Consider the following 27,539-nt stretch of genomic DNA (forward strand, 5'->3'; position numbering starts at 1 on the left):
TGCAGTCAGCCGCCTGTGGTAGTCCTCGCAGCAGCAGCAACAGCCAGCAGCCAGCAAGCAGAAGCATGGCCAACGCCGCAGCCACCGCAGTCTTCGTCGCCGCTTGCCTGGGCTCCTGGTGGGCCCTGGCCGCAGGTACGTGTCTGCACACCAGTTTTAGCTTGAGAAACCCCCAATGCTGTCACTGTGCGGTTGATGTTCCTCAGTCTGCCCACTGTCAGCGAACCACTGAAATGTTGGGGAAAGTGTGGTTTACACTGCTCTCGTGTTAATTTTTTATTGTTGCTCACATCTGGAGGTTGGCGATATTGAATGAGACGTGGTTAATTTCATGCTCGGCATCCATAAGGATAAATATGTAGATTTTCTCAGGTGTCTCACCCAAAACCTGATGGTGATCATTTTGAGAAAGGTTACTACCGAAATCGACAGCTTACATTCCCAGGATTTCTGCGATACCTTTCTCTGTGAAGTGAAGAAACCCGAAACCATTAGTACTTCCGTCTCTGTTAATCTCCCCATCATCTTTATAATAATCTGAAATTTATACAATAAATTCCAATAATATGTTAGTATGATTGCATCGTAAAATGAATACAGCTTCTCCTTATATAAACACACTACTGAACGTACACTACCATAGTAGTTCCATACATAGGATTGGCAGAAACAGTCTGAAAAAGTGCATTATTGTCACAGGGTAGGTTGTATCGAGAAATAATTGTTAAGAAAAAAATTCTATACATTGCAGCGTTTTCGAGTTAATTAACACAGAAATTAGCCAATCAGGCCGTTGCGTGCTTGAATTCAAGCGGCCTGCCAAGGATTGTGTCGCCAGGTGTGTTCTTCGTTTGCTTACCTAAAACCGAAGAAGAGAGAAATATAAAAATTGGACAAGGATCGTTAGTAAGAATCGAACGCGAGCCACAGGCTGAGCAGTCTTGCAAGCTGTCATGTACGCTATAGGCCGCCCGTGGTAGCTGAATGGTCAGCGTGACGGATTGTCAACCTCTGGGCCCGGGTTCGATTCCCGGCTGGGTCGGGGAATTTTCTCCGCCCAGGGACTGGGCGTGCTGTCCTCATGATCATCCTATCATCCTCATCGACTGCAGGTCGTCTAAATGGCGTCAAATTGAAAGACCGGCACCCGGCGAGCGGCCTGCTTGACGGGGGGCCCTAACCATACGAACAAATAAATTTAAAAAAATGTACGCTATGTGAACAACTGACGCCGAGTGTATCTGACGGGCTGCTTGAATTTGCGCGCGCGAAGGCCTGATGGACCAACTTCAATTCTAAATAAATCGGAAACGGTGCAACGTATGGAATTTTTTTTCTAACAGTTATTTTCCGGCACAGCCTACCTTGCAACCCCATTACAAGCTTTTTTACTGTTTCTGACAACCCTGTGTATAAGCAGCGTTACGTCCAATTTTTTCGAACGATGAGCAATTGATGTAGGAAAAAATTTCAATCTTCTTGCGTCAGTATTGTGTTCTGCATGAAGCTAGTTAGTATTATCCTCTTTTGGTTCGGGTCTCACTTTTGTCTAACTGTGGTATTATAGTATTATCTTAATGGCGGTTCTACATTTACTGCTAAATGCTTTTATATTTGATATGTGCAAGTTACTATGAATTTCCTATTGCTTTTGATTGTGAAATCAATGGATTTTGAGCACAATACTATGTAATTAATAATCTTCCAATTTCGTTATGGCTTCATCCAGTATTGGCGTATATACAGACCTTCATGGGTAAATTTTTAACATTGCAGAGCAGCAAAGTACCCAGTTACTTATTGACTCTTCATGACACACGAGGAAATATCAAAAATACTGTCGTTTTGTGTAGTAAAGTGTATTAACAAGACTTGTTTCGAATTTTATGAAATAATTGCATCATGATATCTGTAACTGAGGAACTGTGTGTGTGTGTGTGTGTATGTGTGTGTGTGTGTGTGTGTGTGTTGGGGCTTACGGGCGCTCAACGTCGAGGTCATCATTAAAAGAAACGAATGTGGACAGAGAGAAAAATCTAGGCATACACGCAGAGAAAGCAGGGAAAGAAGGAAATTCTGTATAAGAAAGTAAAACGTAACGAAAACGAAAACGGAGCGTCGAGAAGGTCACAGGAAATTTTCATTGGCTGGCCACTTACATAAAATATGGGGGAGCTTGTCACCCTGCGAACAAATTAAGACCCTCTCCCTAAAATATCGGGAAAAACATTTGACAAGTCACAGAATTTTAAAACTTTAACCACAGTCGTTCGAGTATTTCCTAAAACAGATTGCAGATCCGCCGGCAAGTCAGCCGTGGCCCGCTGGTCAGAAAATAAAACGCAGTCCAATAAAACGGGGCGCACAGTGACCTGGACGCCACAAGCACCACATATTGGAGGGTCCTCCCGCCGGAGCAGGAAGCCATGCGTCATAGGGCTGTGGCCTATCCGAAGCCGAGTGAGGAGAACCTCGTCCCGTCGACGGGGCTGGAAAGAAGTACACCACACACGCGTTGTGGACTTGACTAAAGGGAGCTTATTGTCAGTCATTTCCAGCCACTCATCCTCCCACCGACGCATGACTCGTGAGCTCAACAGCGAGGTGAGTACGTGCAGAAGAGGGATGGCACACTGAAATACTTGCGGATCGAGACATGCCTCCTTGGCTGATTAAGTTTTCAGAAAAAAGTACCGTGTCGTCCAAGATCCATACAAGTAGACAGATGAAAATTAATCTGCTGTTTTCTTTCTCAGCATTATATAAAGCGTTCTGGCTGTTTACGAAACGCAATGAATGTTTGATTCTCGGCATGGAAGAAAAGTCTCCATACTGAGTTTCGGTGGCCATTCACTCCAACACAAAATTCAGTTTGCAAAACACTATTTCAGTTAATGTTCTCTCAAATCTGTAGTTGTGAAAATACGCCGATGCGACCGGTCATGTTTCGTGGAATGCCGCTGTGGCATACCGTTCAACAAAGGATCTTCCACGACGTCTTGTTTGTGGTTGGTTGACAGAGCCGGAATCAGTATGATTTTCACGAGTCACCTTGACTGACATACTGCCGTCATTTATCAGACTTTTGCCGACTTTTATACGTTCCTTCAACTCTCAAGATATCTCCAACTCGCAGAAAAGTCTAACTTGTCAGTTTCAATCGTATACTTGTAACCGAAAGTTAATCAGTTACTTAACATAGTACTATGGCATTGAGTGCCAATATCCTCTGCTCTCGATAAGACTGTTCGGGATCCATTTGCAGTATCGTACCTCAGCCGGGCGTTGTGGCCGAGCGGTTCTAGGCGCTTCAGTCTGGAACCGCGAGACCACTACGGTCGCAGGTTCGAATCCTGCCTCGGGCATGGATGTGTGTGATGTCCTTAGGTTGGTTAGGTTTAAGTAGTTCTAAGTTCTAAGCGACTGATGACCTCAGATGTAAAGTCCCATGGTGCTCAGAGCCATTTGAACCATTTTTATGGTACCTCAATTTTTATAATACTTGTAAAATTCCTAAAATGGGACACCCTTTTTCAGGTCAGCTGTCTCAGGGGTGCCTCGGTTGCATATGTGAGGCGGCGTCGGGATGCGACGTGAACTCGGGCTGCAACGGCGACGTGTGTGGTCCGTTCAAGATCACGTGGGCCTTCTGGGCGGACGCAGGCAAGCCCGTCATCTCCGGGGACAATGCCAACAGCGACGGAGGTCAGTCACGTCACCCACTCTCTGTGAAGGCAGCGCTCTAGCTGTCACTCTCAGTCAGTTTTAAATCGTCACTGTGTTCATGTAGAGTTCCTTCAGCGACAAGGAAGTAGTAATCTGAAAGATGCGCACTGTCTTACAATAAGCAACACTGCCCAAACTCCACGTCGGTCGCACAAGGCAAGAGACGCTCGCCTACATGTAATCTCTCCTTCTGAAATGCAGGCATGCGTAGGGCATAACTGTCCTCTGTCCCTCAGTTCCAGTTAATTAAACCACATATTTCTGCAGTTATGTTACGATAAATTTTTGAGTTCTGCTATATCTAATGTATTTTGTTAAAAACGAAGTAATGCTACAAAATCAAGTGGAAAGATATAAGAAGTCTGCACTATATGCTTAAAGACTCTGTTGAGGTACACAGATTTATTATGCAGATTTACAGTTCTGTGCCACTATTACCTTAAAGAGTCACTGTTACGCATAACCACAGATATAGTACTTCAAAACAGATTTATTTATCCCTACTGCACCCATCAAACTTGGTATTTGCTAGAGATAGTAACCTCAGATTGCTTTTCGGTTAATACAGCTTTCTCGGTTCATGTACAATATTCTATATGCCAGGAAGAGAATCATACCCTATAGGTATCGCGGAGTGATGTCTCTCGGACATGAAAAGAAGTCAAACATTTTATTTAAGTATGAGGCAATGTGATACGTAAATTTTTTAAGTGTTTTGATACAGAACTAGTGTTGTGAACTGTGTTGCAAATATCAGTACCAATATTTGATAAGCAACTCCAGAATATGATTTGCAAGCTAATGCTAATTTTAGTAAATACAGCACAGATGGCGTGACAAACATGGATTAATGCCTGTCTGGGAGTCATGTTTTTCAAGCAAAGGCAGGATAAAACTCCCTGTATGATAGCGAGTAAACTGAAAAAGATGCTCCAGATTTGAAATACCGACGAGGAGTAAAATGAAACGCTGAGACAGCCGCAAACGAAGTTACTACGGAAAGTTTCTGGCATATTAAATTTGTCCGCCATGACGGACTCGCATTTTAAACGTTTGTCTTTCGCCCGAAAGTATTTTTTCGACTGTAGTATTCAAGCACAACTCAGGTCCCGTTCTTCCAGCTTTTCTTCAGCAGTATGATGCCATCTTCTATCTTGTAAAATTCAGAGTTCTCCTGCACAACTTCTGGTACAACACTCCTAGAAGAAAGGTCATCACTGGTACACGAATTATCCATGTTGGTTCCAGAAATAATTTTCACTCTGCAACGGAGTGGGTACTGATTTGAAACTTCCTGGAGGATTAAAACTGTGTCTTGGACTGGGACTCGAACCTGAAAACAATCTGCAAGGCTATGGCTACGTCACACGTCGGTAATATCCAATCCCCCAATGTCCCGCAAGGTATTCAATAGAACTTACGAGAAGTTTGAAAGTTGGGAGATATGGTGTAAGTGGGTAGCTCAGTCGGTTGAGCATTTTCTTCTGAAAGGCCGAGGTTCGAGCTCTGGTCCAACACACAGTTTTAATCTATTCAGCTGCGGAGTGAAAATTAATTCTGGAAGCTGGAGTTCACAAATTTTAAGTTTTATATTCAACATAGTCGCTGTATCGCATTATAGCACATCTAGTGTAGTGTGAACCGCTATAGTGATTCCCATGATTCACAGAAACAAAACTTAAAATGACACCAATTAGTGTTATAAATCAATATCTCATCATGAAGGGACAGACACGTCGATACACATTTGAATAATGTTATAAAAGTGACTGTGTCTAAGAATGCGTATATTTTTAGAGATTCTGCAATATTCTCCTTTTGGAACGTTTCACCTTTGTGTGTGTGTGTGTGTGTGTGTGTGATGTGCAGTAACACACCGGGTGCGTAATAAGTTCTGCATATTGCGGGATATGCTGCATCTTGCTACTTCTCCCCGCACCACCACCATCTGCCCTGAAAGCTACACATAACAAGTGTGAAAAAGACCCCTGACCATCATAAGACCACTGTGTAGAATGATCCCTCAACTGAAGACGCTGTACCATACACTGTGCAAGCTTAAAGTAAGGAGATCATGTAAAGGTGAACCACATTGGTGAGCACGGAAAGGCAGACATCTACTTCCAGAAGCGCAGTAGCAGAAGAAGACAGAATTCCATAAGTGTGTAACAATAACAGAACAATATCAAAATCTTAGCTTTAGTCGTTAATTGTCATTCAGTAATCAGGTTCTCTACTCTACCTCGCTTCCTGCAGCGTTCTTTTCATCACTTTTCTTAACGTACTTAATTTAGCTCTGATAAGAATTCCAGTTTTTATTTCACGTTGCATCACTGATATCGAAATTATTAGCCGCAGCTGAACAAACATGCTGACGAACATTTGCTCTTCCCCAGTCATTGCGAAAGAACGCGCAGGAGTCGCTGTCGTAATATCCGACAAAAACAACGTTGCGTCATCACTTTAAAGTCAGTATTTATTTATAGAGACTGTGTACTTAACGCTGCTGAAGAAACACCGCTATTAAGCAGAACCATTTTACCCCGAGGCCGGACCATCTGCAATGAACAAAAAATCCCGTGTCTCGCTTCATTGTAAGCACCTACAACATTTAGTTTTACTTTCAAGTAAAAAGTAACCGCCGTTGGGTTCACAAAAAATAGGTCGAAAACTTGAGAACGTAGAGTGACACCCGTCTATTATGTGAAGCGTATTTTAGTGTGTTTGATAAATTAATGTTTCCACTGAGATTCTCGACTATTCTGGAAGACTTTCAAACCATCTGCCTTTAAGGATTTTCAAATGTGGAATATGTTAATAATACCCTACCAATAAGTACATCAACGATTACTTGGAGACTAAACGAAAAGTCTTTATGGTTAAAATAACATTTTCCTACGCTCAGATTTATCAGTTTTCCTTGAAGTTTTGACCAACAGTTAAGACACCTTAAACTGTCTAAATTTTGGTGTTGAACTAAAACATGATGACGAACTTAAGTTACTTTCCCGAGTCTTCTGTATTCGGATGACCTAAGTTATTGAAACTGCATAAGGCTTAGAAATGGTTGGCTAAATACTTGTTGAACCCAAATCTGTTTGCTTCTCGTGTCTGCCATTTGTCACCAAAGCGTCTACATTTTCGCCGATCTTTGTGTTCAAATGTAGTCAGGCTCTAGGTCTTCGGATATTCAGCCAAATGAAACATGCCGGCCGCTGTGGCCGAGCCATTGTAGGCGCTTCAGTCCGGAACTGTGCTGCTGCTACGGTCGCAGGTTCGAATCCTGCCTCGGGCATGGATGTGTGTGATGTTCTTACGTTAGTGAGGTTTAAGTAATTCTAAGTCTAGGGGACTGGTGACCTCAGATGTTAAGTCCCATAGTGCTTAGAGCCATTTTTTAAACATGCCTGTATTATCAATAGTGCCAACTTCCGGCACCTTGAGCTTTCCCTGATTTACTGTGTGAAACAAGTAGCTTGGGGTCACATAATCGAGAGCCCAGTGTGCTCACATCGCCCATTCACTTACTTCCCAGAGTTGCGAGTGTCACCTACTTGTTTGGCGTGTTGACTTTCCAATGGCCATAAATATCTGTCGTTAAGTACAGGGTGTAACGGATATATGTGTGATATTTTTCTGTGTAGTACTTTAATATGTGCACACATCAGTCTGTTGGCTTTCTTGCTCTGTGTCAGTCTTCCCACAAACACGCCACATACATGACCTGATAATTTCTACATGGTCATGACTGCACCACTAAGTGCACTACTCCTGTCAGTATATCCATGTCAGTTTCATCCATGTGTCCGCAATTAAACACCTGACCTGTACCCTGGGGAAAATAAGTATTAATGGCTCGCTCTTGCCACATACACACTCTGAGGGGGAGGGAGGGGGGAGGGAGCAGGGCACCACCAAGAAGTTATCCAAATGTGACAGAAATCTAAAGCTGTGATGTACATGAGCAGACAAATTGAGCAAGTCACTAACACACTACATTTTTATGCAAGCACGTTTTCGGCTTGCTAATGATTGATAGAATTTTTGGATGTCCTCCTGAGGAATATCATGTTAAATTTTGTCCACCTGGTGCGTTAGATCATAAAAATTCCGAACTTGTTGCAGGGCCCTGCCCACAATGATCCAAATGTTCTCAAATAGGGGAGACATCTGGTGGCCTTTCTGGCCAAGGCGGGGTTTGGCAAGCATAGAGACAAGCTGTAGAAACTTCAGCTGTGTGCGGGCGGGCACTGTGTAGCCGAAATATAAGCCTAGGATGACCTGCCATGAAGGGCAACAAATCGGGGCGTAGAATATGTGGACGTACCGTTGTGCTGTAAGAGTGCTGCAGATGATAAGCAAAGGGATCTTGCTGTGAAATGAAATGGCGCCCCAGACCATCAGTCCTCGTTGTCGGGCCGCAAGGCAGGCGACAGTCAGGCTGGTAACCCACTGCTATCCTCTGCGTCTTCACGCACGTCTTCCATGGTCATCGTGGCCCAGTTTAAACGGAGATCCATCACTGAAGCTTCTACTACGTGGACGATATTCCACGTCTGGCAAGCCGTGCTGAGCTTACATTTCAGCAAGATAATGCCAGCTCGCATATGGCGAGAGTTTCGACTGCCTGTCTTTGTGCTTGCTAAACCCTGCCTTGGCCAACAAGACCTCCAGATCGCTCCCCAAATGAGAACGTCTGAAGGCCTTCCAATCAGTTTGGAGGTCTGACGATCTAAACCTCCAATTGGACATAATCTGGCATTATATCCCTCAAGAGGACATACAACAACTCGGTCAATCAATACCAAGCCGAATAACTATTAAGGGCCAGAGATGGACCAACACGTTGTTGACTTGTTCACTCCGTGAAGCTCTTTCTCTTGAATAAATCAGCCAATTTTTTTTCTAAAATTGTAATCATTTGGTTGTCTGTACTCGTATATCAAAGCTACCAATTTCCGCCCAGTCCGGATAATTCTTTCGGCTTAATGTATTTGGAGGTACTAACCAACATAAAAGCATACGAATTGTAATAGGCATAATTATTAGTCTGAAAATGGCGTAAATACTAATGTAATGTTGTTCAGTACACGTCCTCAGTCACCAACAGAATTATCTGCACTTATACCCGTTAAGCATGAATGTAACATGCGAAACCGTAAATAGTAACTTTATAAAGTGCTTTCACTTTCTCTTTAGGATAACAGTGTTTAGACGAAGTTGTTCTGTGTTTCAAGCATTCGACTTCTTTGTCCCAAAATGTCAGAAAGGGCACACATTTTACGTAGTTAAAAAGTAAACAAATATCTTTTCTTCGTAAATAGTCGGAGCATTGCCTTTACTTCTCATCGACTGCATAGACAGAAACTTTGCAGTTTCGATATTGTTGCACAAGGACAAACTTTTCTCCTCTTTTTTTATCGTAATTAGTTTTACTTACAGTAACATAGATAAATATTGAAGAAAGAGCTCTCCATCAACTAATAACTGTTAGTATCTACAAATAAGCACCTTCAAGTTGTAAAATGGGCTGATGTAATATCGTAAAAGGAAATGAAAAAGAGAAAAAAGCTGAGACAGTTTTGGTATCTTCATTAGTGTTAGGCACTCTTTCTTGAAGTACTTATTATTTTAATTGGAGTCCTGAATCCAAGTAAAGCAATCATCCTCATTTTTTACGTAAACAGTCTTCAGTTTCACTGTTAGTGAAACTTTGTACCTAATAACTTCCCAAAAATTACTGTTTTCAAACGACCTATACCTTCTAAGCTTTAAACATTTATTGCGGTAGAATTTGTCGACATTCTGTGTTGATTAATAAACTTTGATGCCTCGTTACAGCTTACGTGCGATGTTCGTCAGACGTGTACTGCGCAGCCTCAGCTGTGGGGGCCTACATGTCCAAGTACGCCGCGGTAAGTACTCTGTCTCATCAGTATGTACACGTACAGGTAGGACAGCACAACGCAGTGATACGTATTTTGAATTTGAGTGAACTTTTCAACTTGTTCTACATAAAGACCCTCCAACTCTTACCAGTCTCTATTTGCCGCGTCTAACATTGCAGTTTAAATGGAAATTGGAGTACTCTTGCGTGTTAGTTATAATATTCGCCTGAGTAGACTGAGCTTCAAAGTCGTACGGTCTGTAGCTATTAAGATAATCGTGTGTAAATTGTCTCACAGACACATCTCATTTGGTTAATCTGGACTCAGTCACGCAGGTAGATAGAATAGTTCTTCGTTTAAATATTCTTAGCAGCTGAAGGTCATAGTTACATTACTACTTGCGCCTTGCAGTTTGGTTGAATGTACTTAACTTACTTACATTTAAAACGTGAATGGAGGCAGGAAGATTATGGATTAAGGTGACGTCGACAACATGGACACCCTGGAGAATCTACATCGAGATGACGGTACAATAATTTCAACTCCACTGCTCTCGAACCCAGTGTATTAATCGTTGCGTTACCTTTCTCGGGCAACAACTTTAGAAAAATTGAACCAAGTACTTCAAAACCAACTAGAAACAGAACTGAGATTATTTGCAATTTTTGTGGACTGCAAACACACAAACTTGTGAATCGTTAAATTCGCTGAGAAACCGAGGAAGTACGCAGGTCCATGTATAGTACTGCTAAATCGTTCGTCTCGTGTTGGTACTACATCCACGGTCTGAGCCAGTGATAGTCAAGCAGGTCCGTACCGCCCGCTAGCGCGCGTTCCAGCTTTCGTGGTGGACGGCAGGCAGTAGGGGTTTCAGTACCAGTTAAGTTTTCATAAAACTTTGACTTAAAGCATTTTGGAAATAGTTATTATTACATGTTTTAACTTACTGTAACTCTGCTTCGTAAATTCTGTTAAATAATGTTACTTCCCTTTTTTATAAATAGCCATTATTGTGGAACCGGTGGGTAGCTGGGAAATTTTACTGCTAAGTTACAAAAGTGGGCCGTAAGTAAAGAAGGTTGACAACCTCTGGCCTAAAGTTTTCACGACGTCATGGCTGACTCTCATGCTCGGGCAACTGACGCCACATTTTCTGTTTCTGTTTCACATTGCCCCTTACTGGCACTCTCTCAGCTGTCGGCAGTACTACAGAGCACACGTCTGTGGACACTGTTCTTTTATTGTACTTTATAGTGGCAGAGTCCCGCAGTATAGTAATCCCTTTCGACGTCATGCAAGCCGGCCGTGGTGGCCAAGCGGTTAAAGGCGCTACAGTCTGGAACCGCGCGGCCGCTACGGTCGCAGGTTTGAATCCTGCCTCGGGCATGGATGTGTGTGATGTCCTTAGGTTAGTTAGGTTTAAGTAGTTCTAAGTTCTAGGGGACTGATGACCTTAGAAGTTAAGTCCCATAGTGCTCAGAGCCATTTGAACCATTTGACGTCATGCAGTCATCAGGGAATCTCATTCGTAAGAAATAAAAAGTGAGTAATAGTAAAATGCTACGAAACTAAATTACAGGCTTAAATCAAATTCTAATATATGGCTAGACACACCTGGATACGCTGCATAGAAACTCGTCAAGGTTCAGCTGAAGAGGCTACGATAGTCGCTCTCAGTGTCGACGTCCTTGTGCGCTGATTGATGGAACTGAGTGCAGTTTCTTTTCGCTCTTCGTATAAATGCTGGTCTTGCAAACAAATTAATCAACGTCTTCACATATCCACACTACAACACAAAAACAGGTGGTTGTTTACTGTTGTTACCAAAAATCTCGAAAAGTACTTGATCGATTTACTTCAAACTTCCACACGGTACGCTAATGAACATTCGGACGGACATAAGTTATATCTTTTTAATATATAGATACATATGTCATATATGAGAGAAAAAGTTATTTCCAAAAACCTCGATAAATTCTTGAACAATGTCCTTTCAAAGTTTTACACAATACTCAAATGAACATCCTGACAGACATGGTCTATATATATATATTTTAAAGGGGAAAAGTTGTTTACAACAATCTCTAAAAGTGTTTGAGCAATGGACTTCAAATTTTTACACGATACTCTAATAAACATATATAAGCTACCGTGTAAGGGTTTTCTATTAAAACTGACTTCAAAAAAGGAAATTCAATGCAATCCTATGAAAATGTGTGGTTTCCATCTCTTTCTCGCTGCAAAGTTCAGCTATGACAGGAGGGCATGTAAACCAGTAGAGAAATTCTTTCTTCCATATAAATTCTTTCTCTTTGTATATACAGGGTGAGTCACCTAACATTATCGCTGGATATATTTCGTAAACCACATCAAATACTGACGAATCGATTCCACAGACCGAACGTGAGGAGAGGGGCTAGTGTAATTGGTTAATTCAAACCATAAAAAAATGCACGGAAGTATGTTTTTCAACACAAACCTACGTTTTTTTAAATGGAACCCCGTTAGTTTTGTTAGCACATCTGAATATATAAACAAATACGTAATCAGTGCCGTTTGTTGCATTGTAAAAAGTTAATTACATCCGGAGATGTTGTCACCTAAAGTTGACGCTTGAGTACCACTTCTCCGCTGTTCGATCGTGTGTATCGGAGAGCACCGAATTACGTAGGGATCCAAAGGGAACGGTGATGGACCTTAGGTACAGAAGAGACTGGAACAACACATTACGTCCACATGCTAACACCTTTTTATTGGTCTTTTTCACTGACGCACATGTACATTACCATGAGGGGTGAGGTACACGTTCGACGGGCGTTTCATAGGACATGGAGGACGCATAAATTGGCCAGCCCGTTCTCCTGATCTTACACCTCTGGACTTCTTTCTGTGGGGTACGTTAAAGGAGAATGTGTACCGTGATGTGCCTACAACCCCAGAGGATATGAAACAACGTATTGTGGCAGCTTTCGGCGACATTACACCAGATGTACTGCGGCGTGTACGACATTCATTACGCCAGAGATTGCAATTGTGTGCAGCAAATGATGGCCACCACATTGAACATCTATTGGCCTGACATGTCGGGACACACTGTATTCCACTCCGTAATTGAAAACGAAAACCACGTGTGTACGTGTACCTCACCCCTCATGGTAATGTACATGTGCGTCAGTGAAAAAGACCAATAAAAAGGTGTTAGCATGTGGACGTAATGTGCTGTTCCAGTCTCTTCTGTACCTAAGGTCCATCACCGTTCCCTTTGGATCCCTACGTAATTCGGTGCTCTCCGATACATACGATCGAACAGCGGAGGAGTGGTACTCAACCGTCAACTTTAGGTGACAACATCTCCGGATGTAATTAACATTTTACAATGCAACAAACAGCACTGATTACGTATTTGTTTATATGTTCAGATGTGATAACAAAATTAACGGGGTTCCATTTAAGAAAACGTAGGTTTGTGTTAAAAAATACTTCCGTGCATTTTTTTATGGTTTGTATTAACCAATTACACTAGCCCCTCTCCTCACGTTCGGTCTGTGGAATCGATTCGTCAGTAATTGATATGGTTTACGAAATATATCCAGCGGTGACGTTAGGTGACTCACCCTATATATATATATATATATATATATATATATATATATATATATATATATATATATAATAAACAGGGCTCACGGACAGTGAGAGAGGGAGGTAAGAGAGGGAGGGTAACAGATGTGGACACAGAGATGCACAGTGAGAGAGGGAGAAAGGGTAGATTCAGAAAGAGAGTTAGGAGGAGGAGATGGCCAGAGTAGAAAGGGGGGAAGGAGTTTAGGCTGTACATCCATTTCCCATATATATTTAGCAATTGCGAAGCATTGTCGGGTACTCTAGTTTTACATTCAATAATATATTAAGGAATATTTTTCCGGGGGTGAGTAATCACTAAGAAATAAAGTATTGATTGCAAGAAAGTGAGCAGTAAAATAATATGTGGAGTTTCGAGGTCGTCTTCAAGGGCTTACGTATTTTAACTGCGCCATCATAATATATACATTCGGTAATGACATTAGTGATGAATAATCCATCGCAGTTTGAGAAGAATAGTGATGCCCATACTTACAATACTAAAGGAGAAATGATCTTTATTACCCATCATTAGAGTTTTAGTGGCCCAGAAAGAAACTGAATAGTCAGCAAAAATTTTTTGATATTTTGCACAATAACGTAAAATAACTGACAGGTAAAATTTTAAATGTACCCTATTATCATTTTTCTTGGACAAATCGTTCTATTCCATGGACGAGTTTTTATTGAAACGCTGTTAGTCTATTACCAAGGCTGTAACTATAAAAGTGCTGACAAGAGTAGAAAGGAAAATAAAGAAGAAAATAGGGGATGATCGGTTGGGATTTCAAAAAAGGAAGAGGGACCAGAGACGCAGTCTAGTGTCTGAGGATGGTGTAGAAATCTTTTTGGAGGTGAAGAGAAACATTTACGTTGGTTTTGTCATCTAGAAAAAGCTCTTGACAGAATTGAGAGGTGTGTCCTGGTGACGATTCTGAAAGATTCTGTTATAGATTGACAGGATAGAAGGTTTATAAAACAAATGTGGGACAGAAAGTGGTAGTTCCAGTAGAAGAAGATGAAACTGAAGAGATGAGTGTTGGAAAAGGTGTGAGGTTTGCTGTACATCACCAGCATTTTTCTGCGTATATGCTGCAAAGCTGATCATTAAGGCCTCGGAAAAATCAAGACTTGTGTTGGGAGGAGAAAGAATAAAATCATCAAATACGCTGTTGATATGACCGTGCTATCAGAAACGGAGGAATAGCTCCGGATAATGATGGAAAATATTGCAAGCGTGAGTTAAGAGTTTGGAATGAAACTGAACGTTGGCAAGACCAAAGAGATGAGAATCGGAAAAGCACGATTAATATCACAATAAATGGAACCCTATTAGAGCAGATTCAGTTATGCCATTATTTAGGAACTTTGATAACATCCAGTGGAAGTTGTACGGAGGAAGTGAGACGTTGAATCCCCGTGGGAAAGAGAGTTTTCGGAAGAGTGAAAGATTTGCTGACAGCCAGGAGTATTCCCATTACACTGATAAAGAGGTTCAGCAAATGCTTTCTGTGGAGTGTGGTGTACTGTGGTTCTGAAACGTGGACAGTCAGACAGAAAGAACGAAAATATTTAGAAAGTTTTGAAATGTGGTTACGGAAAAGGATGGGGAAAGTGAAATGGATCGCAGAATGAGAACGGACGAGATGCTGAGCAGGGTAGAAGAGGAGAGGAACTGCATGAGGATGATATAGAAGACAAAAACATCTTGGGTGAGGTACATGTTACGTAGGAATTGCCTGCTATAAAGAATCATGGAGAGAAAAGTAGAATGGAAAGAGGGAGAGAAACAAGAAGATCTGGAATGCTAACAGATGTGAAGTTACAAGCAAATGAAAGAGGATACTCAGGACAGAAAGACATGGAGGGTGTCCACTTGGTACATTTCTTATGACAGATTTATTGAGAGAGCCTGTGAAAAAAGTAAAATAAAAAAGTTAATTGTCGTTACATGAGTCGAGTGCATTCCTGTTGCACCAGTCACATATGCGTATCATGTAAACTGACCCTTCCTCATCATTTCGATAAAAGAATCATTCAAATGATCTATGGAACATGCAACTAAAGCTTGTAACTCTTAAATCGAAAATATAAAATTACACACGTTTGCAATATGAACTTGTACTCGTAAGATATACAATAAATACTCAAAGGCGAGTGTGCATAAAAATAAAGTTCCACCTTCACGAAATAATTTTTGAAGTCATAACTGGAATAATCTGACAAAAACAGACAGTCTAGATCGCAAAAAGTGTTTATTTTTCTGGTAACTGGTTTGTCACAGAACGACCGTTTTCAAACCGGTACGTAACACCGCTGGTGACGCGTGTAACCAGAAAGTGGAACTGCTGTACGTGCTAAGAGGCACCAATTAACAACAGCTGCTGCACGTGCTAAGAGGCATCAATCAGCAACACTGTTGTCGGCTAGTGCCTCTTAGCACGTGCAGCAGCTGTTGTTGATTGGTGCCTCTTAGCACGTACAGCAGTTACTGGCTCCACGCGTCATCAGTGGAGTTATGCTCTGGTCTGAAAATGGTCGTTCTATGACTGAAACCAGTTACTGTATCGGAAAAATAAACACTTGTTTCGATCTAAACTGGCTGTTTTTTGTTAGATTAACTGCACGAGATTTTACATAGTCCTTTGATGTCCACGTCAGAGAACACTGTAACGTAGGTAACAATAAAACAGCTTTGGTTCTTATTTGAAAAAATGCAGTCTAGAAGCACGAGCGCAGATTAAAGCTATGATTTCTGTCTTTGTGTTCATAAAAGATGCCGCCACAATAGGAGTTTGAAAATTTTACTATTTTTTTTAAAAAAAGAAACAGCAGCATCATTTGTTAAATGAAAAGTGATTCCGAGAACAAAGCCATTTTCGAAGAATTTCCTGATCTGCTATGATCTCTGTTTGCTTTTTTCCCTTTTTTGACGTTCCTTTTTTTGTTGAGGTTCCCTTTTCTGTCTGTACGCACTTGTTCGGCGGTAGCAGATGTTCAGCAGCAGATGTTTCATACTGGCTGTTTTGGTTGGTGTATTCTTGTAACAGGACGTGATCAGTATACCACTCGAGGATTGTGGTTGTAGACGGGCGCCATTTTTACTAGTTTTTTCTTCATTGAGGGGGGTATATCTTAAAATCAATTTTATATCGTGAATATTTTTAATCTCACACTCGCGATTTTAGAATTACAAGCTTCATACTTAGCGCAAATAAATTTACACCGCAGTCACAAAACAAGGAGCATACAGAATGGAAACGCGGCTGGAAACCAAGAGTCAAAACGTAATGGGCATGCACGAAGTTTGCCATATTGATACCGAGTAAACAGCTACACTATGTGGTCAAAAGTATCCGGACACCAGGCTGAAAATGACTTAAAAGTTCTCGGCGCTCTCCATCGTAATGCTGGAATTCAGTATGGTGTTGGCCGACCCTTAGCCTTGATGACAGCTTCCACTGTCGCAGGCATACGTTCAATAAGCTGCTGGAAGGTTTTTTGGTGAATGGCAGCCCATTCTTCACGGAGTGCTGCGCAGAGGAGAGGTATCGATGTCGGTCGGTGAGGCCTGGCACTAAGTGGGCGTTCCAAAACATCCCAAAGGTGTTCTGTAGGATTCAGGTCAGGACTGTGTGCCGGACAGTCCATTACAGGGATGACGTTATTGCCGTGTAACCACTCCGCCATAGGTAGTGCATTATGAACAGGTGCTCGATCGTGTTCAAACATGCAATCGCCATCCCCGAGTTGCTCTTCAAGAGTGGGAAGCAAGAAGCTGCTTAAAACATCAATGTAGGCCTGTGCTGTAATAGTGCCACGCAAAACAACAAGGGATGCAAGTCCCTTCCATGAAAAAACACGACCACACCCTAACACCACCGCCTCCGAATTTTGCTGTTGGCACTACACATGCTGACAGATGACGTTCACCGGGCATTCGCCATACGCACACCCTGCCATGGGGTCGCCACATTGTGTACCGTGATTCGTCACTCCACACAACGTTTTTCCACTGTTCAATGGTCCAATGTTTACCCTCCTTACACCAAGCGAGCCGTATTTAGGCATTTATCGGCGTGATGTGTGGCTTATGAGCAGCCGCTCGAGCATGAAATCCAAGTTTTCTCACCTCCCGCCTTACTGTCATAGTACTGTCCTGATGCAATTTGGAATTCCTGTGTCATGGTCTGTATACACATCTGCCTATTACACATTACGACCCTCTTCAACTGTGGGCGATCTCTGTCAGTCAACAGACGAGGTCGTCCTCTACGCTTTTGTGCTGTACGTGTCCCTCCACGTTTCCACTTCTGTATCACATCGGAAACAGTGGACGTAGGGATGTTTCGGAGTGTGTAAATGTCGCGTACAGACGTATAACACAAGTGACACCCAGTCACCTGACCACGTTCGAAATCCGTGAGTTCGGCGGAGCACCCCGTTCTGCTCTCTCATGTCGTCTAATGACTACTGTCGTCGCTGATATGGAGTAACTGGTAGTAAGTGGCAGCACAATTCACGTAATAGGAAAAACGTATGTTTTTGGAGGTGTCCGGATACTTTTGATCAGATAGTGTTCAGTCGCGATCAGATCACTGTTCTGCAAAGTTGTGTGTGCATTATGCCAGAGCCAACTGAATTCGACCGTGGGCAGATTGTTCGTGCTCATATGATGGGTGCTTCCATAACCAGGATAGACGAAGGGCTTGATGTTTCAAGAGGCCCCTTATCGGTGATTTACTCTGTCTGCAAGGAAAGCGGAAAAACATCATCCATTAAGTCAAAGCGCAAGAAACTATCTATTAAATAATGGTGGCGGACTATGGAGTATTGCTGCCCGCTGTTTCTGACTTCTAGCCGTGTTTACGTCCCAAGAGTGAAACATTGCGGAGGTTGGATGATGATTGGTGCAGTCATATTGTCATATTCCATGAGCCCCATGGATGCTCTACACGGTCGCATTACTGCATAGGATAATGTGACCATTCTGGCTGTCAGGTCCATCCCATAGTACAATGTTTGTTCCCCAATGGTGATGGTGTGTTCCAAGATAGTACGACCTCTGTTCGCACAGCTGACATCGTTCGGGACTGGATTTGTGAGCACGAGGATGAACTGTCGCATCTCCTCTGGCCAGCAGTCACCAGATCTCAATACTTTTGAGCTTTTGTGGTCTGCTTTTGAGAGAAGGATTCCTAACACATCCATGATCTTTACCTGAATTTGCCACTATTTTGCAGGAAGAATGGTATAAGATTCCCTTGAAAACCATTCAGAGCCCGCATTTATTCTTTCCGAGAGGCCTGGGAGCTGTTTTGAACGCCACCAGTTTTCCTGCCCCGTTTTAGGCATGCTAATGTGCTGCGCTTTCAGTGTTTCCATATTTTTGCTCATCCCCTGTGCACCGCATAGTAATATATGTGGCGAACTGTATCCAGTTGTCTCAGACAGGCAACGACAAATGATCTGCAGTAGGGCATTACAACGTCACTGTGAGACACTCACTGTCTCTCTTTCCCTCCCTCCTTTCCTCCCCCCCCTCTCTGTCTCTGTCTCTCTCTCTCTTTCTCTCTCTCTCTCTCTCTCTCTCTCTCTCTCTCTCTCTCTCACACACACACACACACACACACACACACACACAATTACGCTCCACACTGCATCTGCACTATGATTGCCTATGGCTTGGTTAGTGAGTCTATAGCCTGTTGCTTGGCTAATGGTTCTAGCTTATTGTCTTGAAGGTGAGTCGACAGACCAATACTGTTCAGGTCATAGATGTTTGTCTTATACATTTTATGTCATTTACGTATTGCAGTTACTGCTCCTGATAAGCATATGGCATCACTTACGTTAGTCGACTTCGGAGAACTATGAACTTTTCACTCACACTCTTGCACTGACTCGTATCTCTATGCTTGCCTACTTCCTTGAAGTGAAGATCCCTTCTTCTAACTTACCAGTTTCCATTTCGTAGCTCTACATAAAATGACTTCTTCGGCAGATTATGCTTATGTAATAGGTCGACATGTCTCGTCCATCCAAACTGGTTTCTCGGGACATGTTTCCCAAAAATTGTGAGGTTTACTCTCTTAATACTTTGAAAGTCCAAACCGTTGAATACGGAGAATCGACCAGAGACATTTCAGATGGAAACAGTTCTGTTTCTCGACATTGCTGCGATGTCAGCACGAGGTGTCCGAGGAGTAGAAAACTGTAAGGAGGACGTGAGCTCTGTGCACAGAGAGCTTCGTATGTAACAGCAAATCAAGGCACACCATACAGAACTGGTATGATTTTCTCAAAAATTTCTGAAACTTTTATCTTTGCAAGGCAATCAGGTGATAGAATGTGGTACCCATTAAGTCGAGTGAACTGTAAGGGTAGACTTGGAAGAAAAAAATGTTGAATTTCTTGGGGGACATCGTGGAATATTCCCGCTTCAGTCCTATAGTTTCATGAAGTTTCGACAGGTGATGGCGCTACACGTTGCCTTCCAAGTATCGTCTGCAACGGAGGTGTATTCCAAGCAGAGAGCTCTCACTGAGTTTCTTTTGGCGAAAACAATAGCATCGTAAATACTGATAGGCGCTTACAAAATGTCCACAGAGACCTGGCAATGAAGAAAAGGCCTCACACAAGTTTACGCACCCGAGAGGAGCCCACAAAACTTTATTGGATTGTTCTTCCTCATCCTTAGCACAGCCCGGATCTCGCGCTTTCCGACTTCCATCTGCTTGGCCCAATGAAGGATGCATTCCGCTGGAGCAGTACGTGGATGATGGGGAGGCTGTTGATGCAGCAAGCCGTTGGCTCCGACGTTGACCAGTAGGGTGGTACCATGCGGGCATACAGGCCGTCCCAGTAAGGTGGCGTGAGGCAGTCGCATTGAACGGTGATAAAGTTGAAAAACAGGGGGTTGTAGCCAGAACAGTGGGAAATATGGTGTATTGGAATCATGAATAAAATCAACCTGCATTCAGAAAAAAAGTATGTTGCCTTGTTTATTGAACCCCCACTTGCTGGCAAAGGAAAGATCTGTGATTGATACGTTTTAACAATTTTACTCCCCTATACAGCCACTCTCGTTTGCTCACAGCTGACCTCTTTTGACCCTCTTCGGACACACTTAACACTATGTTTTAACATCTTACGAATGAACTTGTTATCCGTCATCACTACCAGTGAAACAGAATTTAGATTTCTGAAGATGTAGATAACCATCGATGCACAGAACAAATTCCTCCTGTAAGAGCTTTGCACCTTGGGGGAGGTCGTGCACTATCTCGCGGAAACATCCGTACAAACCGCTGAATTTATTTCAGATAAACCATTCTAAACAAAAAATAGGATTTGTGTTCTTCTTTTGAACACGAGCTCTGAGGGTTAAGTATTTCGCTCGGCGGCTAACTGAGGACAGGCCAGTATCTACCGATCCCATGGAAAGTAGCAACTCGAAAACAGTAAGCGAAGATGCACATCCAACTAAGTCAAATATATTTTATGTATAAACTTGGCCTTAATCAAGAACAACTTTCAGATTCTCGTTCGGAGTGTGTTTAGCTTTGTGTAATGTTCATGTGTAAAGTAAACACGAAGCGTAGAGACCTCCGCATTAATGTGACGGTGAAATTTTCCGAAGAATCCACACGGCTTAGTAATATGCCAGTGCTTGTAGCATAAACAACAGATGAACAAGAGAGATTTCTTTCACATCTGTGACGTGCAGCAGATAATGTTTCCCAGAAGCCGGACACCTCAGGTCCTTAATGACTACTCGTTCACTCACTAACGAGAGGCCATGTCAGATTAGTACGTTAAAACGCAGCAGCCCCACGTAGTTCCCAGAAGTTGCGGTAATGTATTTGTCCCCGGACTGGAAATGTCGGAAGAATGCTACTGTGATAATAGCTACGCATCATGCGTTGGATGCGTGAAGGCGGGAGCTGGTCACGTAACGAGCTGCTGCCTAAACACAGAGCTCAGAGGAGGAGCACAGGGCTCAGGTGTTGCGAATAACGCCAGTCTGCTGGCGCTGCCTTGGAGGAACTATCGACAGACTGCATCGAATATAAAATATGACACTACAGAAACCTACTGGCAACAAAAAAAGACCTCTGTGAGAAACGAAATCAACGTCCCTTGAGTCGAAATGTGATGCATATCGCTGGGTAAGGAAATGTGAACGGCTACGGAACATATTATTCACACCAGTCACTTTCAATATCTTTAACTTTTAGTGATGGTATCTCGTTACAAAAACAAGAATAATATATCCCGTTAATTAAGCGGTATGACAGGTGTGAATATTAGCAAGTCATCAGTTTAATACGTCGTAATTACAAAATACGAACATGAAACATTTACACAATAATGGTAAGAGTAAAGTAGAATCAGATCTGAATGAAAGATCAGTTTGAGTTCCCGAGAAATGTAGGAACACGCGAGGCAATATTGGTGTACGACTTCTCTTTCTGGAAGAGATAGTCGAGAAAGGCAAACCTATGTTTATGGCAATTGTAGATTTAGAGAAAGCCTTTGACAGTGGTGACTAGAACACACTCATCGTAATTCTGAAGGCAAGAGGGTTAAAATACAGGGAGCGGAAATTATCTGTTAGTTGTGTAGCAATTGGCCTGCAGTTATAAGCGCCGAATGTCTTGAAATGGAAGCTGTAGTATAGGATAGAGTGATACCGTGTTTCTGTCTATCCCCGATGTTATTCAGACTGTGCACTGAGTACCAGTAACGGAAACGACGTCGAAATTTTGATAGGGAACCAAAGTTCAATGAAAAGGAATAAAAACTTCGAGCTTTACCGAAGAGCCGGCCAGAGTGGCCGATCGGTTCTAGGCGCTACAGTCTGGAACCGCGCGACCGCTACGGTCGCAGGTTCGAATCCTGCCTCGGGCACGGATGTGTGTGATGTCCTTAGGTTAGTTAGGTTTAAGTAGTTCTGAGTTCTAGGGGACTGATGACCTGAGCAGTTAAGTCCCATAGTGCTCAGAGTCATTTGAACCATTTACCGAAGACGATATAATTGATTAGTTGAAAAGAATGGATGAAGTGTTGAAAAGGAGTCGTTAGATGAATTTTGACAAAGCTAAACATACATTAATGTGGTCGAATCAAATTTGGCGATGATGATAGGATAAGATTAGATATGAAAATGATTATTATGATGATTTATGGCGGAGGGCGCTAAACAGCAAGGTCTTCAGCGCCCTTGCATTAATGGTATACCGAAGAAGTTTGTAAAAATCTATGGAAGAACATCAATAAACTGGAAAACTACGTTTGGTCCCACCACAGGAATCGTAAAGCAACCCCAAGAAGGTGAGCTTCAGAAAAGCCCGTAATAAAATTCTAACGAGACACAGCGGGATAACTAAATAAAATGGATAAAATACCTGGGAAGATCGTGTTGAAAAAGGGTACAGATGACCGTAGCTGGTTTACGACTTACAAAGAATACGTGACTCAGGCACTCTGTGACACATTAAGATCTCACACCCAGTTTTTTTGGAAGAATTCCGGACGCCACACAAAATCTAAGACACAAACAACACTCTCCTCGCAGAACTTAAGGACCGAAAGTAACGTTCTCATGATGTGACACTGTAAAGTAACATGGCCCTATGAAACTTGGACCATGCATAGAAAGAACTGTTACTGTATGGTACGTAAGGTAACTGAATAAATACTCAATGAGACTATCAGAAATTGCAATTTTATTCGAAGACGCTATTTACACTACTGGCCATTAAAATTGCTACAACACGAAGATGTGCTACAGACGGGAAATTAACCGACAGGAAAAAGGAGCTGTGATATGCAAATGATTAGCTTTTCAGAGCATTCACACAAGGTTGGCGCTGGTGGCGACACCTACCACGTGTTGACATGAGGAAAGTTTCCAACCGATTTCTTATACACAAACAGCAGTTGACAGACGTTGCGTGGTGAAACGTTGTTGTGCCTCGTGTAAGGAGGAGAGAGGCGTACCATCACGTTTCCGACTTTGATAAAGGTCGGATTGTAGCCTATCGTGATTGCGGTTTATCGTATCGCGACATTGCTGCTCGCCTTGGTCGAGATCCAATGACTGTTAGCAGAATATGGAATCGGTGGGTTCAGGAGAGTAATACGGAACACCGTGCTGGATCCCAACTGCCTCGTACCACTAGCAGTCGAGATGACAGGCATCTTATCCGCATGGCTGTAATGGATCGTGCAGCCACGTCTCGATCGATGAGTCAACAGATGGAGACGTTTGCAAGACAACAACCATCTGCACGAACAGTTCGACGATGTTTGCAGCAGCATGAACTATCAGCTCGGAGACCATGGCTGCGGTTACCCTTCACGCTGCATCACAGACGGGAGTGCCTGAGATGGTGTACTCGACGACGAACCTGGGTGCACGAATGGCAAAACGTCATTTTTTCGGATGAATCCAGGTTCTGTTCACAGCGTCATGATGGTCGCATCCGTGTTTGGCGACATTGCAGTGAACGCACATTGGAAGAGTGTATTCGTCATCGCCATACTGGCGTATCACTCCGCGTGATGGTATGGGATGCCATTGGTTACACATCTCGGCCACCTCTTGTTCACATTGACGGCACTTTGAACGGTGGACGTTACATTTCAGTTGTGTTACGACCCGTGGCTCTACCCTTCATTCGATCCCTGCGAAACCCTACATTTGAGCAGGATAATGCACGACCGCATGTTGCAGGTGCTGTACGGGCCTTTCTGGATACAGAAAGTGTTCGACTGCTGCCCTGGCCAGCACATTCTCCAGATCAATCACCAATTTAAAATGTCTGGTCAATGGTGGTCGAGCAACTAGGTCGTCACAATATGCCAGTCACTACTCTTGATGAACTGTGGTATCGTGTTGAAGCTGCATGGGCAGCTGTACCTTTTCACGCCATCCAAGCTCTGTTTGACTCAATGCCCAGGCGTATCAAGGCCGTTATTACGGCCAGAGGTGGTTGTTCTGGGTAGTGATTTCTCAGGATCTATGCACCCAAATTGCGTGAAAATTTAATCAGATGTCAGTTCTAGTATATTTCTCCAATGAATACCCATTTATCATCTGTATTTGTTCTTGGTGTAGCAATTTTAATGGCCAGTAGTGTATTTACACTGAAGCCATTGCGATTTGTAATGGTTCCCTGAACATTATAAAAGCGGGACCCCTTTCTTGATAGGGGTGTGATCGCCATGGACGGCAGTGGACGCTCTGCAACGCGCTCCAACGCTGTTCACAAGGTTGGTAACAAGTTCTTCTGGTAGAGTGTTCCATTCCTCCACCTGCGCGGTTAACAATTGCTGGATGGTCGTTGCCGCATGTGAAATCGCTGCAATGTGTTTGAAATTTCACCCGCCGTTTGACGTGTGTGTCCCTTCTTGTCTGTTCCACAGTATAGCCTTTATGTGCTCCTGTAACTGACGATGGGGACCTCCTCCTCTCCTTCGAGCAGCAGTGCCTGTGGTTCGGAACGCTCACCATGCACGGGAAAGAAATCTGTAAACAATACTAAACTCTTTCTTCCAGTTTCCCGACGATTCTTCCCCCTGTAAAGTCGCCCAAATACGTCACCGTGCCATGCTGTAATGACGAACACCACCAAAGTGAACCGTAACCGCTCGCTGATTGACTGCATCGCGTTGCGCGGCCAGCTTCATTTGGCGCTGTAGTCATGCTAACCTCTCGTAATGTGACGTACAACTCTCTGTGCACGGCTGGAACACCTCTGGAAACGTGCTCCCGCACTTTCATTAATTCTGATCGAGTTGTTAATATTTTGTTACTTTACTTATCTCGTCCTTAGGTTTTGCAGAGTAGTGTTTCATGTCATTATATAGTTTATTGTACCATATTATGGCGTTGCATTCACAAATCCGAGAATTCCCGAGCATCATTCTAACATAATATCTCACCACAGCTTAATTATTTCTAATATTACACGTGCTGATTCTGTAGGCTGCCTTAAAAATTGCTGAGTTATCAGTGTCATTCACTGTTCAGGAGATTGTTGGATGTCAAATTTATAGAAGCAGCCATAAAAACTATACAGAACCTATTCTAGAATAAACATGGTATTCACGACTGTTGCTCCGTATCTCTTGGAGGTAACCATTTTGCTAGAACATACATTATACATGACGAATTGATGAGATACTGGACCCGCATCCATGAGGAGAGTTATGCAGTTCCCTAAACTGCAAAAGGCAAATATCAGGATGATTCCTTCAAAGAAGATACAGCATATTCGCTTCATCATTCCTCTTGTGCGAGTTTGTGCACCATCACTTACTGACTTCTACACCGACGAGACGTTAAACTTCCTCCTGTACTTTTATTACACATTGTAATAGTTAACTAACATCTCAATTTTGTGATTCTCTTTCTTCGTTAAAAATGTTGTTGCATGGGTTGTGCAATCCATGTATGTGTATTATACCATCAGTATTTACAAGAGCAGTCTATTGTAAATATTTGCTCTTTTTTTTACTCTTTGTCTTACAAAAGTTCAAATGTCACTGGAGGTCGTCTGTCATCAACGTATAAGTTTTGATGGGGATTAAAAACCAGACAGTAGCAATGAATGTCAAAAAAGTTTCAGCAGTCTATATTAACGCAGAGTACTTTATGAGGATAAAATTACAGTTAAGAAGGGATAAAGCTCTGGCAGTTCCCTTCGTTGTTAAAGATGTTTTGTATATTGATGAGAGAGTTAAAAACTTGAGAGGAAATCACTAAAGTATGGGTATGCGAGCAGGAAATGAGAATATGTATGGTTTACTGCTTGCAGACGAATAAGTCATTGTTGCCGAGGATGAGGAAGAATAAGTGCAGAAATTAAGTGGAAGGAAACAGAGGATTAAGTATGGGAATAATTGTTTGAAAAACAGAGTACGGTCGTAAGAGAGGAAGGGGGTGACTTGAAAAACGAGAAGGGTGTTATTGAAAGTGCAACATTTAAGTGCTTGGATGTCACACTGACAGCAGATGGAAGGGTTGTTCAGTGTACAGTACCTGAAAAGCTACGAAGAAGCGACTACTCAAGAGCTTTCCGGACTAAAGTGCGGACACTAACTAAGAAAATGAAAGAAACGGTCCACATAATCGACATGTTCTGAAAAAGGTGTCGTCAGATCAAAAAAGTGAGTAGGATAAGGAAGAAGATACTTCGCAAATTATGAAAATAGTATCAGCTTTGGATAGAGTGGAAACTATTGGAGTTGTATGACTAAATTATACACATGAATAGCAACAGAATACATCAAAAGTGTGTCCATGGAGACCTCCTGGAAGGATGAGAGGAGACAGAAATTACAAAGGCCATGCAGGAGAGACGTTTGACAGATAGTTGTATCTGCACAGCTCGATATTTTACGTTTTAAAATTTAGTTTAGATGGAAAATCATGCGAAAGAAAAACAGCAGCAGCTTGTTCTAAGGAATTATGCAAGAACTGCCCAAGACTAATTACGGGAACTTATATAATAGCCGTATATGGATTGCAGGATGGAGAATTCCACCTAGTTTTTTCCGATTTAGGTTACTTTTGTGATGCTGAAGGTGCTCTTTACACTATTTGTTATTTCATGTGGAGCCTCACGATGCATGTGGAACACCAAATCTGAAGTGAATAGGAGGCAATACGCTTTCTACATATTACTTGCACACTTCCGAAATTAATATATATTTTACAGATTATTAATGTAGACTGCCTTCGAACATGGATTGATAATATTTGTCTTCATTTATTTCAGGACTGTAACGGTGATGGGCAGATTGATTGCTTCGACTATGCAGCCATTCATCGACTCGGCAGGAACGCCTGCAATGGCCAGATAGATCTGGGCTTCCAGAACCGGTTCCTGCAGTGCCAGAACGCATTGGGATAAGCCTTTATGATGGTGTCAGAGAATGTCTTGTTTCCTTCCGAGACACTGCACTGACGGCGTAATTTCCCAGCAATACTGAAGTGCCTCAAATTTCGGCAACCTATGAATCGTTCCTTGCATAATGAAATGTGTGGTATTCACCCTGCGGACATAAACTTGCATTTCACATTCATTTTCTGTTTAATCGAACAAGAATCTTTTGTGACATCAGATAGCAATTAATAGTTCTCTTTTAAAGATAATCACATCTGATAATTACTCCACATAGTATTCACCGTATTCATTCAAGCTCATATTGTGTAATCTGTGTATCTGTGTCACACAATATAATGTCGCAATAAACTAAAGAGCCCAAAAGTTTGAATGAAGTAATGATTAT

General features: G+C 42.5%; 1 protein-coding gene across 1 annotated transcript; it reads left to right on the forward strand.

The window, feature by feature from the left end:
• On the forward strand, positions 1-27,532 carry LOC126236867 (lysozyme-like). The gene is made up of 4 exons (XM_049946487.1): positions 1-135; positions 3,538-3,705; positions 9,568-9,641; positions 27,026-27,532. Exons 1-4 carry the CDS (start codon positions 66-68, stop codon positions 27,158-27,160), a joined length of 447 nt encoding a protein of 148 aa, XP_049802444.1. The 5' UTR covers positions 1-65; the 3' UTR covers positions 27,161-27,532.
• The last annotated feature ends 7 nt before the right edge of the window (positions 27,533-27,539 follow it).

The sequence above is a fragment of the Schistocerca nitens genome, chromosome 2, assembly GCF_023898315.1.
Source record: "Schistocerca nitens isolate TAMUIC-IGC-003100 chromosome 2, iqSchNite1.1, whole genome shotgun sequence".
Classification (NCBI taxonomy): domain Eukaryota; kingdom Metazoa; phylum Arthropoda; class Insecta; order Orthoptera; family Acrididae; genus Schistocerca; species Schistocerca nitens.

Bases quoted from the DNA above. Each gene is read 5' to 3' on its own strand.
- LOC126236867 (XM_049946487.1), top strand. From the start codon at position 66: ATGGCCAACGCCGCAGCCACCGCAGTCTTCGTCGCCGCTTGCCTGGGC. The intron at 136-3,537 runs GTACGTGTCTGC...ACCCTTTTTCAG, and splicing joins CTGGTGGGCCCTGGCCGCAG to GTCAGCTGTCTCAGGGGTGC. The intron at 3,706-9,567 runs GTCAGTCACGTC...GCCTCGTTACAG, and splicing joins CAATGCCAACAGCGACGGAG to CTTACGTGCGATGTTCGTCA.